General features: G+C 37.3%; 1 protein-coding gene across 2 annotated transcripts in view; it reads right to left on the reverse strand.

Moving 5' to 3' along the window:
- The window catches only part of LOC127632104 (CUE domain-containing protein 1-like), a 43384-nt gene that overhangs the window by 16065 nt on the left and 10487 nt on the right, over positions 1-16832 (reverse strand). Inside the window, exons 1-2 of one of the 2 annotated variants that reach the window (XM_052110606.1) lie at positions 6766-6906; positions 1979-2594 (exon numbers count right to left, since the gene is read on the reverse strand). In XM_052110606.1, the coding sequence (XP_051966566.1) occupies positions 1979-2275 (297 nt within the window). In that variant the 5' untranslated portion in view covers positions 2276-2594; positions 6766-6906. Of the gene's footprint in view, positions 1-1978; positions 2595-6765; positions 6907-16832 lie in introns of those variants that run through there. The other variant, XM_052110605.1, reaches the window with a different exon arrangement.

A 16832-nucleotide genomic window follows, 5' to 3' on the forward strand; every position in this document is an offset into this window, starting at 1 on the left:
TCCACAGGTACACCTCCAATTCAGTACACCTTTCTATCAGAAGCTAATTGTCTAGAGGCTTGTAATAATTTTCTGGAATTTTCCAAGCTGCTTAAAGGCAGAGTTAACTTAGTGTATGTAAACTTCTGACCCACTGGAATTGTGAAATAGTCCATTAAAATTGAAACAATCTGTCTGTGAACAATTGTTGGAAAAATTACTTGTATCATGCAGAAAGTGGATGTCTTAAATTACTTTTATGAAATGAAATCTGTGGAGTGGTTAGAATATGTGTTTTAATGACTTCAACCTAAGTGTTTGTAAACTTCTGACTTCAATTGATATATAACATTTTTAGCACACTGCATATTTCCAAGGCTACCAGGAGTATGTGAATTTTGCATACTTGTGGTTTGAGTTAAATCTAAATTTACTCACCCTCATGATGTGTATGATTTACTTTTTCCAGCAAAACAAAGATTTTTAGACAAATATCTCAACTCTGTAGGTCCATTTAATTGGTGATCAGACGTTTGTAGCTCCAAACATCACAAAGGAAACATAAAAGTAATCCATAAGTCTCCAGTGATTAAATCCATACCTTTCGAAGTGGTATAATAGGTGTGGGTGAGAAAGAGATTAATATTGAAGTCCTTTTTACCTCTAAATCTCCACTTTCATTTTTACATCTGAAAGTCTCATGTGGGACCTGTTTAGTTTCACTTTCACATCTGAAAGTGAAAGTTAAAGTGGAATTTAGAGTCTTCCACACTGAAGACACATATTTACACACTGGAGCCATATGGATTACATTTATTTTCCTTTATGTGATTATTGAGCTACAAAGGTCTGATCACTATTCACTTGCCATTGTATGGACCTAAAGAGCTAAGAATGGACCTAAAAAGCTTGTGTTCTGTTGAAAAAAGAAAGTCATAGACATCTGGGATGTGATGATGGTGAGTAAATGATGCAATCATTTTCATTTTTAGGCTAACTAACCAATTTTTAACCCTTAAGCACTTTTTTACTTTGTGAACCATTATTTCTGTTTGAAAACATTCAGACACAGGATCCCCCCCCGTACATATATATACACGTGTGCAGTTAGTAAATGAGACCCAATGAGCAAGAGAGTCAATGTGATTTCCATTATAACAATGCAATCAGGACATTATCATTAGCCAGCTATGAAAACATGCATGAACAGTATTTTTAACTTTTGTACCAACTTAACAAATTCACAATTTATTTTTATCTAATTTTAGGCACTTACTGCTTGCAGTGACTTTCAAACAGTAAAATAAGCTTGTTGAGCTATGTGGTATAGAACATATGAATGCTGTTCCCACAGATCCCCATATAAACAGATGATTATAAACAAAGCAAGAGCAAAAAACACCAGTGGGTAAAGACTTAAAAGAAGCAACACAGAATGAGAATGAGATGAGAACATCTCAACAAAATGCACAGCAGTTTATGCTTCACTTAGGATTGAATCGAAGTCTAATGGAAGAGCATCTCCACTGGGCCATGAAGTAGACGGTTAATGTGACAGAGACCGTAATGTGTCTCGGATCCGTCTCAAAGCTCCAGCACTGACACAGCTTCTTATCAGAGCAATCAGGTGTAAGAAGGCTGAGAAAGCTGTATTGATTATTATTTGCTGCATGAGACATGAGAGCATGTGAGAGAAGGCCTTGTAAAATTTAGCTAATGCTTCTATGGATGTGTTCACACTGGTCCATTTCACATACTTCCAATCAGGACGGTCTGTCTGCTCTTATCTTTTGCAATTGATGAAATTGGATTGTAGCTGAAAGCATAATCAAATTAGGCAAAATACACAATAAACAAAAACATGTAAGGGGCGGCTGGATGAGTAGAATTTTGTGAGTGATGGGCATTTCAATTTTGCAGAATTCTACAGGTACAGATTCCATGCGGGCCTGGTGATTAGTTCAATGTGTAGGACATAAAAAGTGTAAATGGATCTGACCTCTGGTGGGATACTGTCATCTGAATCCGAGCTGTCATCTGAGCCCTGCCCGTCAATGCTCATCTGCAGGAGCTGGTCGATGGTGGTGTCCACGGCCCCATTGTTGGCGCGGAGCACGCATTCAATCACCTCATAGTCCATGCTAGGAAACATGGTTTTAAAATCCTCCATGGCCTGGTTGAACTCCAGCCGTCGAACTTGCCGGTTGGACCTGGTGTTGTTGAGCTCACCTGCTCCTGAGCCTCCACCACCCCGAGACCCTCCATTACTGCTGCTGCGTCGAAAAAGGCTAGTCATCCTATGACAAACAACCCCACGCAGGAAACAATGGCTCTGAGGTCACACTGCCGCTCGGGGTTCCCAACTCCCTCTTACTTTCTTACTCTCACGTGATTCCTTGATTTTTTTCTGCAATAATTCAAATTAACCTATTTATCATTGTGAAGCAATCTAGTCCATGGGAGTGAGAGAAATCCTTTCTTTCTCTTAATTTGCTTGTTAAGCTGCATCCAACACAGCAGTACGGAATCGCTGCTATGGAGGAAGTAGACGGTCTGGTCTTAATTGTGCTAACATCCAAGACTTAGTGTCCAAAAGTGCTCTCTCCCCATTAGCTCTGTTCAAACAGAAAACAAATACAGAGACAAGCAGTTAACAAGGATACAATTAAATAGTTCATTAAAGCAACCTTTGACTGTCAAACATAAACTATTTGTCTGAATTCATGTTTCTTATAGGCTCGCTCTGGAGACCAACAAGCTATTGTTTGGTTGCTAGTTATAGCCACACATGCTGCATAATCTATTCCTATGGGTTGCATAAAACGACACAAGCAAAAACTAAAATAATAAAATAGATGAAAGATGGGAAAGCGAAAAACAAATCGACTAATGAGCGGAGTTGAACACTTGGGCTGGAAATAAAAAGGTGAGAACTCCAGGGGCTGGATGATAGGGTATTCAAATACAACATATGGGAAAGTCACAATGTCTCATTACCCAAAAAGGTTCACTGTAAATAAGTTAGGGAAGATCAGTTAGTCCCCAAAGAGGGCAGGGGTATTCAATCTTTTTCAAGTCACTGAACCCTTGGTGTGTATATATAGATGGAGGGGAACCCTGTAACAAATTGTACAAAACTAAATGTTGCATTTTATGCCATAGAGTAAAGGGCAAATTTGCATATAATCATTTGGTAGACACTTTCAAGCAGCACAACTTCCAGTGCATTAAGCACACAATTTTCTTATTTTATTTTTTTAAATAATTTTATGCGTTCCCTGGAAATCAAACCCATGACCTTAGTTTTAGTAGCACCATTATGTCAGTAGCGCTACAAGATGTTTTTTTTTTTTTTTTTAAACTATATTAATGTATTTAAATACTTTGTATTTTGCTTACATTTCAATCCATTAACAATCATTATTGATGTACAGGATCACGTACTTGTACATTACGTTTAAAATTTGTGTGCATGGTCAATGAAACACTTAGTTCAACTTTAGCATTTTCTTTTTAGCTTTGGTTAGTTACTTTTTTAAACACACATTTTTATAAAAACTAGTTTTGAGATCAAACAATAAATGGCAGACCCCCTGCAATACCAATACCAGGACCCCCTGATGAAGACCCCTGCCTTAGGGGTCTTCATTAGGGGGTTGTTGATGGGTCTTCATAGGGCTTGTTATCACATATCATCAGCTCAGCTTCAGTAGGAGCAACACTAGCTTGTAAGAACCGCGATGAGTCAAGACTACTTAAAATATCATGCATGAAATAGGCATGGCTTGCAGATATAAGTTTAAGAAAATCCAAATTGAGCTCACATCAAACAGAGTTAGGCCAGGCCAGATTAACACTAATCAGTGTCTATGAAACCACAGAGCACGACTGTATAGTGGTTAAGATCAAGGAGCAATCGCATCATTTGCAATGATCTCCGCTGAATAAACCGGTCTGCTAGAAGAATAAAAGAGCCATAGGGTGCCTTTGACTGCAAGGCTTTTGATTAAACAAAGCAAGATTTCATTTCAGCCAGTCTTTTTTGAAAATAGCAACATTCTAAAGTTTGCTGTGGAGGAGATATACGCTACAGTTTATGAGTCTATTTGCACTGTCATGGACCCCGTTTCCACCTGGTATTAAGATGCATTTCGGATGATCTGATCACATGTGTTCAGTGCTAAATACAGGTCTAAATGGAATTTAAAAAGTTTATGATCAGACTGCAAAAACCACATACAAATGTGGTCAAAACGCATGTGACCACATCACATTTGAGGTGTAAATGCTAATCCGTCCTGTATGCATCCCAGACAGCATTGAAGCACCACCACTCACCTGACAACCAATCTCTGTGTTAAAATAAGAGTAAAAACTTTACCGGATATGAGCTGCCATAAATCAACCCATAAATCAAATAAAACAGTAGGGATATGATTTCCTTTTAAGGCTTTAAAAAAGAATGGAATGACATGAAAAATTATGTTTTAAATATCAAAATACTTAAAATATGTCTCTCTTTTTGGTCAACTTTAGTTTTGGTAAGTTTACAATTTTGTTTTGAATATATTACATTTTATTTTATTATTAACCCCTATGGACACATTGGAGAAGTAACCGCATACATATATTAGTTTTCATATTTAGATTTCACGCAGTATAGTATGTAAGATTGTACATTTTATTTTCATATTTTCCTTTTTATCCTTTTAATCACATTTTAGCTTGTGGACAAATTTCACATTCTATCAATGATGTATATGATCATTTTTAATAATGACACAAGCTGTTTTCACTGTTTGAAATGTCATGCATATTTCACAATGTATGATTGTGTCTTTTATATATTTATGAATTCACACATTTATTACACTTACTACATTATGTAACATGTTTGTTTATATGCTTATATACGCTTATTCGATTTGCATTGAGTTTACAATGATATGAATAACAAGCGCTAAATTGGTTCTGTCTCTTTAAGAGAAAGGCTTCCCCGAGCAAGTGTTTATGGTTGAATGAATGCAGCACACATTAATGAGAGAGAAGTTGCACGCCCCCCCCCATCTGTGCAATGTATGATTAGATATTATGTTTATTTTTATCTTTTTGATCAACAACAGTGACTGTAAATAACAGGACAGATTTGAAAAGAGACATGAAATGAAAATGGGATTCCTGGGTCTCATCTTTGGATACAAAATATACGTAATGAAGCAAAAGGAAACTTACTTGTATAATGTGTACTGACTAACTTGAAGAAATATTTATTGTACAAGAGGATCTCAAATTAAAATCTACAAGCTCGAGTTTTGCAACACTTTGAAATTCTAACAGACATCCAACAGGCGTGTTAGTGGTAGGCATGTCTTAAAACGGAGAATGTTGTAAAAAAGAAAGTCGAAAAGTTGAACCAAAGTCAAAGAGTTGACATCATTAAATGCTATGTAATTCCAACGCTCAACTAAAGTGATTGTGACAGTGCGATCACGACAGATCCAGACCCACTAGAGCCAAATAAGGTCAATTTCCTTCAGGACGGGCACTCTCAAGATACAACATGCTGTAAAAGATTAGGTTGGCTACCTAATCGCCAGTGTTTTATTAATTAAAAGGATTGCGGCAGTCAAGTTCTTCATCGCCACTACACAACTCTAAACTAAAATCTGAATTTTGGTTGCATATGAAAGTGATTTACTTGCTATGTAGAGGGATGATTATATTAAACTATACAATCCTGTATTATATTATGCAATCGTAAAATATTTCTGTCCACCCGTAAAATATTTCTGTCCTTCAAACATTATATTAATGCTCTTTGAATAAACCCACAAGCCCTTATTTCTCATGAAGCAAAACATTTGAGAAATTGTTTCATAATTTTATCACTCCATAGAAATAGAGTTAGCATGCAACTCCTCTGTGTCACTGCATGTCATTAACACTTCATGTATGAACACGCTATATGAATGGTTTATGAGTTTTGGCACGAGCCTCTGCTAATGGCACACACATCAGAGCGCTTGAGAAGTGCCATTGATGGCATTTAAATATTCGCTTAAAATTCCCTTAATTGAGCATAAAAATGTGATTGTGATTTAAAGTGGCCAATAATCACGGGTTACCTCAAATAAGTTAAATCAAATAACTGTGATCAGATGATTATTTAATACGTGCAACAGGCCTACTAATGATAAAAAGGAAAATATCAATAAAACTAATATCACCATCTGCAAATATGCTAACATCTTGTTTAATCAGATGTAATTCACAAACCTCACAAAACTTGAACAAATCCTGTGTTCTGTGGACCGCTCGTATATCTTCAGATAAAGCACGTATTCTATGAGCCTCTTTTTAACAGCTCCCTGTAACTTTTAACTTTCTTGTCTAATGATATAATAATCTCCTGTCTCATTTAAACAGATGTAATTCACAAACTTCACCAACATCCAGTGTTTTCTTCCTGTTGAGTGCTCATATAATAACTTCCTCTGAAACCATCTAACACTCTGAATCAAAACTCAGTTCCTCTGATTTACAAATGTTACATAGCAGTCAGTTCGTGACAATCCAAGCAGGTGATTCGTGCTGTCTAAATGGTTTGCTGCTTGCAGGATCAGCGTGTAAGTGTAACTTCAAAATAAAAGTGCTCAATGTGCACTGAGTAAATGTCAGTATTCCACAAGCTGCATAGACAGACAGATAGATATATGGACAACCAGACTCATAACTCATCAAAACTCATTATTGTCATTCATTTCAGGTGCAAATGCATTAATTTACCATCAGACTACTCTGCTGAAAGCAAAACTTCCTCATATCCCAAGCGTCCTCAGCCAGCAGTCCTCTCCACATCTAGTGGCTTAGAGTTTTCCATGTATCTGCTTTCTGTTAGAATGCAAAACAGGAATTCTAATAATGTGCAAGTCTGCAGAGCATGCCTGCAACTTTCCTGTGATGTTCTGGGATATCTTTCTCTTTCCCTTTCCTGCTTAACCACCTCATTTCCACCCTCCCTTTCTTTCTCAACTCAGTGCAGGTCAGAGAAATCCCTGCTCCAGCTAAACAATGCACACAGCCCATTCCGAGCCAAGCCCACATGGCACTGCCAGGACCCAGTACCCCTCACCAGCCTCTCGTTGGCATGGATGCATTTTGTGATGTAAACAGGATGCATCATCATGCACAACATGCAGTGATATGAAAGTGTATGAATGCTTGCAGAGATGACGACAAGAGTGGGGAATTCTGTTCAGAGCTCGAGGAAAATTTCCCCTCCGTGGCCAGTTCGGATTGAGGATTGTTTTTGAGTGAAAAGGTATTATTGTAGCTCCAAACTGAATTAAGCGCCTATTTTGCATCTACTTAATCATTCAGCTTAGACACTCAGATGCCTTGACGACGGACAACAAGAACGGTCTCAGACAAAAGAATGTTTTTATAGGAGTATGACCTATTTGGCAAGTAGCATGGCAGCCTAGATAAATTAACCCAAGACAACAGCGACGTCTGACATGTCCTTGGTCTGGGTCAAATTTAACATTTTATTTCAGTGCTTGCAAGGCAGAATTGTATTGATATTCCCCAAACATTCTGTTTAGAGTTTGTTCTATCCCCTTTCCCGAAGTATTACATTTATAACAATTAACAAAAGTATACAAATTTGTTCAGATTCAACTTCAACTTTGGCAATTTCAGCATTTTTGTGTTCCATTTATTTTTGTTTATTTGTAAACTTAACATTTTTATGAAAATATCCCATTGGCTTACTGTAAAGGAATTTGTTGGGTGGGAAAGGAGGAAATGGGAAACGTGGGACTTCAACTCAAAAGTAGGTCTTTAATTAGACAAAAACTCAAAACAGCATTTCAGCAGTCACTTTCACACAAACTCAGCTTCTTGTGTCTCTCTCTTGTTGTCTCTAGCGTGGTTCCTCCCCAGTGCTTACTGCTATCAGAAACAGGTGATAGACATTATAGCGCTCAGGCGTGTGCACCCATACCACTTTCTCTCCAGATAAACGCACGACCACGCCCCCACCGCCACCTACATAATTAAGAGCGCAACGTTGGGAGTAATATAAGCACTTTATCTCCTGGTGCAAATTCCCGTAGCCCCTGTCATGCAGTCGACTTTGACGTTCTTGAGCTAGGAGCAAGTTTTCCTGTGTTAGTTAACCCAAAGTGTGGAGTTTTGCTTCGTACTGAAGAATGTACAGAATTTCATTTTTACTGTATGAAGGTCCCTCCTCCCAAGCTTCCCGCATGATGTGGAGCACACCGTGCGGTCGCTGCACATACAGCAGCTCGAATGGGGAAAACCCTGTGGAGGCTTGTGGGACCTCCTGAACGGCAACAAACGGAATCGAGCCACTTGTCCCAATTTCTAGTTCACGTCCCCGCCGCCACACTTACATTGATAGAAATTTTGCCATTCAAAATGTAACCAACCGGGATTATGTCATCGAAACACTAGCATACGGAATTCCAATTGGCCTAATTTCTTAAATCTAATTGCATATTTATTTGTTATGTTCTTTCTGACATATACAATATATTACATAATTTGGCGACCTTTACACGGGTGTCACCTGGGAAATTTAAGATTTAACCCTGAAAACTTTCCACTTACAATGACTTACATTAATAGTCGATATGAAGTTTAATGTAACTGGAAATGTTTTTCCTGTCTGGGATATGCAAGCACTGGTAGTTCCTTCAAGAATTGCAAACAATGCACTATACAATGCATTTTCTCAGCATACCCCTTTAGTGGTGCAAACTCTCCAAATATTATAATAATTCAATGGTTATAAAGAACTTAGAAATAAAGTTTCCCTTTTAGCTGAATGGTATGCTCTGTAAGAACATAGCTCAGTTAGCTAGTCTGTAAATAGTTCCTCCTCAAAACCGATACTATATTTAGGCCAAAGCTCCTGGCTGTATAACAAAATATTTCAGTATGGAATTTTTTCTGTGTTCTTTCAACTCCCATCAGGGATCCACTAGAGACAGGAAATGGGGAACAGGATGCTCAAAAACAAAGAGTCGAAACAGATAATTATGCATATGCAGTGCAAAGAACATAGTTTAAAATATTTAATCCATTTTAATTTCATTTCTAAATTGACAGGGCTGTAAACATGTAAAGCTTTTCTGTCAATTTATATGAGCTTAAGGCTACGTTTGGAATGGAATGCTAGCATACTTCTTACAGAATACTGCTATATATACAACTGTATACACTATTTAATGCCCGTTTACTGTATATGAAAAAACATTTCAATCAATATAATGCTACCATTTTGTCACATGACCTTTCTAGCATGCAAGCTTTCCTTGGAAATAAACAGTTATTTAGAATTTTTAATGACATTTTGTGTAAACATTGTTAAATCAAATAATGAGTCAAAGAGAGATATTAAGATTTAGTTGTAATTGGCGGCCTGGTTAGCTGAGCGATTGTTGACGCTGGCTACCACTCCTGTAGTCACGAGTTCGAATACAGGGTGTGCTGAGTGACTCCAGCCAGGTCTCCTAAGCAACCAAATTGGCCATTGCTAGGGAGGGTAGATTCAAATGGGGTAACCTCCTTGTGGTCACGATTAGTGGTTCTTGCTCTCAATGGGGCGTGTGGCAAGATGTGCTTGGATCGCGGAGAGTAGCATGAGCCTCCACATGCTGGGAGTCTCTGCGGTGTCATGCACAGCGAGCCACATGATAGGATGTGTGGGTTGACTGTCCAAAAATTCCAACTGATGGTGCAGTTATCACTTAACTGACTGTCAGGTGGCGGAGGACAAGTCTCAGTTGCCTCCGCTTCAGTTGCCTGACATTCTGGATGACTTGTCCTCCGCCACCTGGATTGAGGTGAGTAACTGCACCACCATGAGGACCCACTAAGTAGTGGGAATTGGGAATTCCAAATTGGGGAAAAAAGGGGATAAAAATCTTTAAAAAAATAAAAATCAGTTGGAATTTTTGGAAGGTCAAGTCTAGTGCATTGCTTTTTCTAAGATACAGTATCTGATGCACCACTCTGTTGTACAGTATACTGCATATTTTGGCAAAGGTAGGACATCATCCGGATTTTTTATGCAAAAAGAATATTTGCATACTGTGCACTCTATACTGCATAAATAGTAAGAACGTAGTATGTTACTATACCATTTGTGCTGTTGTATACTGCACATTTTGGAAAATGTAGAAGGTCATCTGGGTATAGAATCATTTGCATACTGTGCACAGTATACATACTATATTGTTCAGAAATGGTAAGAGTAGAATTCTATTCCGATCATAGCCTCTCAGCAACTGAAATGCAGAATATCCCACTTTCCTCTCACTTCCCGTTTTGAAGTACCACAACTCGCATTACTTACACCAGATATCAAAGAGCTTTGAAATAAAGATAAATACAGTCCAGTCGTCTTGCAGTGCATGGATACAAGTGTGTTCGGAGTGGGTATGGGTTGCTAGGTTGAGCACAAAGCCAAGGCTGTGCATTCCACAGAGCTATCCTTCACATGACTATAGTCTTTATCCAAGAACCTTCTACTGTATATTTACTAAAATCCAGAAAATCTTCACTGTAGTTTATACTTTTAGTGCTATAACAAAAAATGTAGAGCAGATGAAAATAAGTCAAAGTTTGTTAAATGTGATCAAATATGTGTTTCATAAATCTGTCTAGTTAAACAATTCGGAAATAGGTAAAAGGGAAGTTTAACAAACAAGCAAAATATAAAAGACTTTGGGCAGTTTAGTTGCTTATTTGTTCCAAGCAATGAGTAACCTCAAATCATCTAAAAATGTCCTTTGACCACAATCCACTCCACCAGAGGCTTTTATATCTCTAAACGAAAACAGTGGCTATAATTATGGCTGGGCAATATAGCTTAAATAAATTACAGGCATTGCTGCCAAGTAGATTCAAAATGTTAAAAGAAAGAATTTAAATACATATAACCTTGTTACAATAATTAAGACAGTTTTCCCATACTGGTTTTCACCAAATGAACAAAAGGAAGAATGATCCTTATGCACGGTTCCACTGTATGCTCCTGGACAAAATGTTGCCTACTGAGAAAAATTCCGGGCATTGCTAAACATTTCTCTTGCTGTATGGCAAAACTGTCAGTCTTTTCTGTCAGAAATTATTGCATGTTTCCCAAATGCTACTTAGCCTACTAGCGATGAATCTTAGCCTCCGATAAAGTTCTAGCATCACACTGCACGACATTTTGCATTGCAGTCGTGCAGTGTGACTTCTCCAATGACGGCAAGATGATGCAACATTTAGTCAACTCCGTCTTGTCTATGATGTGTATTGCCAAATTTGACATAACGTGCCATGGTTTTTACCAAAGATTTCACTGGGATCACATCTAATAAAATAGTGTAAAAAAGCAACAAACAGACAAAAAAAAAAAAAAAAAAAAAAAAAAGAAATACCGAACAGTGTGCAACTGGCTTTAATACTATGTATTTATATGAACCAATCTATGTAAATCTATCTAAAAATGTATTAAATAACAATAAAACAACAATAGTTATATAAATGTAAAATGCCATCTGTGGACTTGTAATCCTTATAATACTAATCCTATAATAAACAGTTTCAAAATGATTTACTAAAAGCTTTACAACTGAAAAAAATGATTCAAGATAATTAATCTAACTTCACAACTCTTATCGGCATTTTTGTTACTGATGATAAAACAGATAAGATATTAAAATATCTGTCATCATAAAATTCTCATACTCGTGAATCGCAGACACACGTGTCACAAGAAGCAACGAAAAACTAGCCTACTGGCACTGTCTTTGGGAAACTTAATGGCCAAATCAACAGCAAAAATTAAATCTCAAATATTCAATATATTGCCCAGCCCAGAATTAAAATCAATGCAAAACATCAAACAATAACAAAACAATCAGGCCGATCAGAGAAGAGTTCTACTGAAGCATACAACAACAAACAGAGTTCTGGTACAAACATCTCCAGCGCTTTTAAACTTTTTACTAGGGCACCCACTTTAAGGAGCCATTTTAAGCAGGTCAAGCTGCCCCTTATACAGGCTGCAAAGAAAACAAGCATGGATGCCTATGACACAGCATAAAGAAAATAACTCCCAACTGCAGCAGGCATAAACTCCTGAACCAAGGATTTAGCAAACTCATCCAGGAGTCAATAACCCCTCACATGGTGTACAGAGGGTTCCCAGATGTTCAAACATGATGTGAATTATGGGAAAGAATGCATATCCTGTCTGTGAGCTGGCTGCAAGCCAACAGACATCCATATGCAGCAAAGCTTTATCAGCTCCATTTAGAAAAGTCTTTAACACCATCACAATTAAGGCACTTATGTTCCACCTGCTCTGAGGATACATGTCCAATTTGACATGCATTATTCATCTCCAGTGATCTCATCATTTGGACAGCGATGGATTAAAGTGGCCAGATCTTGATGGGTACAAGGAAGAAAACCTATGTCCTGTAATTTAGAGCAAAAAGATGCTTGCTCTCTGAAAACAAGCTTGATGATGGAACACATTTAATGGTAGAAATAAGCTGAAGTGTGTAAATTTGTCAAATGTCAAAATGCTTTCTCCTATCCCAGATTAATATTCAGAGACAGATAGGCTAAAGGGGCAGTCACACTAGGCTTTGAGCACACACATTTTTTTCGGAAAACGCAATGAACATGGACATGATGTCACGCAGGAGGGCTTCTGGTAAAACATTTATTATAAATAATATTACATTATAAATTTTATATATATTATCTACTCAATTTCCTGCAACAATAAATCTCGCAGCTGTGAAATATGTATACTTTGATTCAGGTACTAAACACGGTTTAAGGAACCGTTAAACAAATTTTTTAGCAGAACGTAACTGAAAACCGGAACAAAGTGATTTTCAACTGTTCCGGAGTGAAAATTTTATTTTTAAAAGCTGATAACCGGTTATAACCAGTTAATTTTGTCCCAAGATTTTTTTCATGAAAAAAGGCTAAAGGGTTTATTCACAAAATAAAACCGAAGGAAACTGTTGCATCACACAATTCTTTGCCTAATTGCCCTTTGTTGATGTTGCATTCTCTGAATTATGACCTTTTTAACAACTATGTATCATTACTAAATATACATGCACGACTAATCCAAATACAAGGAAGACATTATTGGAGGTAAAAAGTTAATTTCTCAGTTGTTGCCAAGTTTTTACTGAATTACTATTTGATATGCTGCATTAATACAGATTTGATGCTGCTGAGAAGCAGATCTGTAATTAAAATGATACTTAACTTCTAATAAAATTAAATAAAATGCAGTATGCTGTTATGATTTATATGTTGATAAATCCACTACACAGGAATACAATTTTTTTGGGTGAGGTAAGTGGCTTATTTTGGGCTTGTTTTTCCAGACCAGGTTACTTGTTTCTCTTGTGAAATCTGCAACACTGCAATTGGTATTTCAACCACCCCTTAGCACAGAGTACTGTCGTTTTAAAAAGAATGTTATTAACCATTCTTTTGTTTCTTTCTAACCAGAAAAAAGGGGAGAGGAGACTGCAGAAATTCTGAACCGAAAAGAAAAAAAAATTGCATTTTTGCTCAGAACGAACCGAAATTAAAATAATTGTCCCTGCTTTGAATTGAGCCATGAGGTCAGCGTGTGACATTTCGGTCTCTGATTGTTCGTGCGTCCTCTTGTCGTACAAATTCAAGATTCAGAGTTCACCAAACTTGAACTTTGGTATTCAGCATAAAACTTAATTTCTTTGCATGAGCTTGTATTTCCGCTCCATGCGTTTGAATAGGGATGAATGGAGCACGAACAGTAGTGTGACTGCCCCTTAAGTCAATCGTAGGTTTATGTCCTCAAACTGTAAACACAGTGACTCTGTGGTGCTATAAAAACATTGCACTGTTTTAGTGTCCTGACTGCCCTTTATGATATTCTGGTCCCTAGATATTACTCAGATCTCTCATTAAATGCAACTGACAAGTAATAGCCTAAAATAAAAACCACATTATTTGAGAATTCATTTTTATGTCCGTAACACAAGCAGTCAGGATCCAAAAAGAACACCCGTTAAGACCCAAATGCAGTACATTTCTATTTGGCCCAAGAATTACACAGTGTCATGCATTGTGTTCAATTGGGCCGAATGCTAATATTTATAGTGAATAAAGACCAAAAGCCAAAGTATACTTTGTTCGCATTCAGCACAGTCTGTGCGAACCGTTTGCGAGTGGACTAGATTTTCTCGTCAAACAGACAGTCCTCTTTTGTGTGCATCGTTGGCGCAGACACCTGTCATTGACTGCACTAAAAGAGTATCATGCGCATGTGTCGAACATGTTTGTGTGTGTATATATATATATATATATATATATATATATATATATATATATAAATAAAATAAAAAATATTCAGATCATTAAAATGCATTACATTCTTGTGGCAGTGATGAATATCCATTTCACAAGTAAATTTGTCAATCAGATTGAGATATATTATGAGGGCCTGTTTAAGGACACCTGTGTCAGACATGCTTGTGTAGTGTCTCAGGTGCGTTGCATCATAAACATAACATTTTTAGGTCAAAGTGTCAAGTTAAATATAGTTTAATGCTTAGAACACATCTTGAGATCCCTTAGTTCGGATTTGCGCTCCAAATGTTTTGAACACAAGAACGTAACGCATGTTTGTGTTGGCTGCTGAATGGTTGTTTTCTTCACCGTATAAACGGTGCGTTGCCCATACAGCTGAAATTTCATTTCCTGCCCTCTGGAGTAAACAGGTGGTACTACAAGCTTGCATTTCGCAGGAATCTTCCTTATTACAGTCTGGGGCATTGTGATTAATAGCGTACATTTTTTTTAACGCTTTATTTTTAATAAAATTAAATCGCACTGAATTAAGGTGTTAAATCGACAGCCCTAATAAATAAATCTAATTATATATACACACATATATACACACACACACACACACGGTATATTATAAATACAAACATATATACATATAATAATAAAGAAGCCATTTTTTTGATAGAGACATCACCTGTCAGTTTACCCGAAAATGCACATTTTACATTAGCTGGACAAGCCAGTTTTTTTTGTTTTTGTACGATTTGAGCTAAAGCAGCACAATTTATGATACCATGGTTGTCAGATATTATTGGTCCATTGAAATAGCGTATGTTATTTGATTGTAATCTTGACCATCCGTTATGGAGATTTGTTTTTCCCCAATTGGTTTTTCAGCTTTTCAAGTAGAAAAGCTCTTTTGTCCACAGAAAATAGGAGCCTAGAGGCAAAATTAACATGCCATGAGGAAACTGACTTGCCTTAAAGGGACTTGAGCAACAGTAATTAAAAAAATGCCACACATGACAAAAGATCAAAGAAAGGGAATCTATGACTCTGGGGAATAAGGTTGGTGTACTCGATGTTTAGCCTACAGCTGCCTTGTAGATTTTGTTTGAGTACTGACTCTTTTCCCACTCTGGTGATACATGGCCCTGCCACACGGACTCCAGCTCTCCTGACTGTGGGCACCAAACTAGTTGCACTCACCTCTAAACAGATCACAGCTCAACTTGTTTTTAAAGCTGATATAGGCCAATGAAACCCTGCATGCTGTGTTTAACAAGGACTTGGCCAGGATATTAAGATGCACTTTTTTCAAAAAATGGTTTAGCTTTGCATTAATAATCATAATCCTGAGACATCGCTCAACACTACTTGAGGCCGAAGGACTTCAAAGGAGCGTAAAAATGGCAGGAGAGCTTTTCTGTTAGGATTCCTCAAATATGTGCGGTGATTAATATTTAACCAGCTCTAGTAACATCAAAGAGACTTGTTAACAGCCTTGAAGAATGTGTTAACTGATGAGGGAGTAGCTACTGTTTAAACCTAACCTTTCAAACATGATAAAATGTATAAGACCCCAGTGCCATCTAAGGATGGCACTTACTTTTGACATCTAAGTGCCATCCACTAGGCCTCTTTTCAGAGGAAAACTATATATCCACTTTTCCACCATCAGGCCGAATGGTTCTGAGCATGGTACGGAACATTTACAATAGCGTTTCCACTTTAGCATGGTTCGGCACGGTACAATCATAAACGTTTTGCCGCGAATTTCAAGGCACGGTTAGCTAACGTACACAACCATGCTGGTGGAATGGCTTGAGTATGTGTTGACACATTTAGTGTATCTTCTTGATTTTATTATGCTTTATTTAATTTTGATTTATTATATTATGATGGTTTAACTACTATTGTAGACTACATCTATTTTTCTCCATGCCTTTTTAGATCATTTGAACTCAAAATACATCAATGCATTTTCATATACTATTATCATATAATACTTTGTCAATAAATATCCTTTTAGCTAGTCTGGGAACTTTTACCTTTATTCATGTTTGTGTCTGGAGGTAAAAACAAGCCCTTAGCAAATTATAGGAAACCCCATGCCTTTTTCTCTTTACTTTCATTTTTGTGAAATGTTCCGTGTCTTTTCTGTTTGTTAGCGGAGTAAAACCAGGGGAAAAAAAGCAGTCGTAAAAACTGGAATATGCGATCATGCTCCATAGCGCATCGCACTCGCTCAAATGTTTACCTCTCACGGCATTGCCAAAAGATGGATCTGTTACGTACCACAGTGGAAAAAATAACTTTAACAGATATGGGCAAGGAGGAGTTGGGAGCAGTTCATGTACTAAAGCTTTTTAAAGAAAGTTCAGCTTCACAAATAAAATTCGGGCTATCCAGCCACATTAATCAATCTCAGACTTTTCAGCTAGATAAGAGGTTCACTTGGGACA

The sequence above is a fragment of the Xyrauchen texanus genome, chromosome 38, assembly GCF_025860055.1.
Source record: "Xyrauchen texanus isolate HMW12.3.18 chromosome 38, RBS_HiC_50CHRs, whole genome shotgun sequence".
In the NCBI taxonomy this organism is placed as follows: Eukaryota; Metazoa; Chordata; class Actinopteri; order Cypriniformes; family Catostomidae; genus Xyrauchen; species Xyrauchen texanus.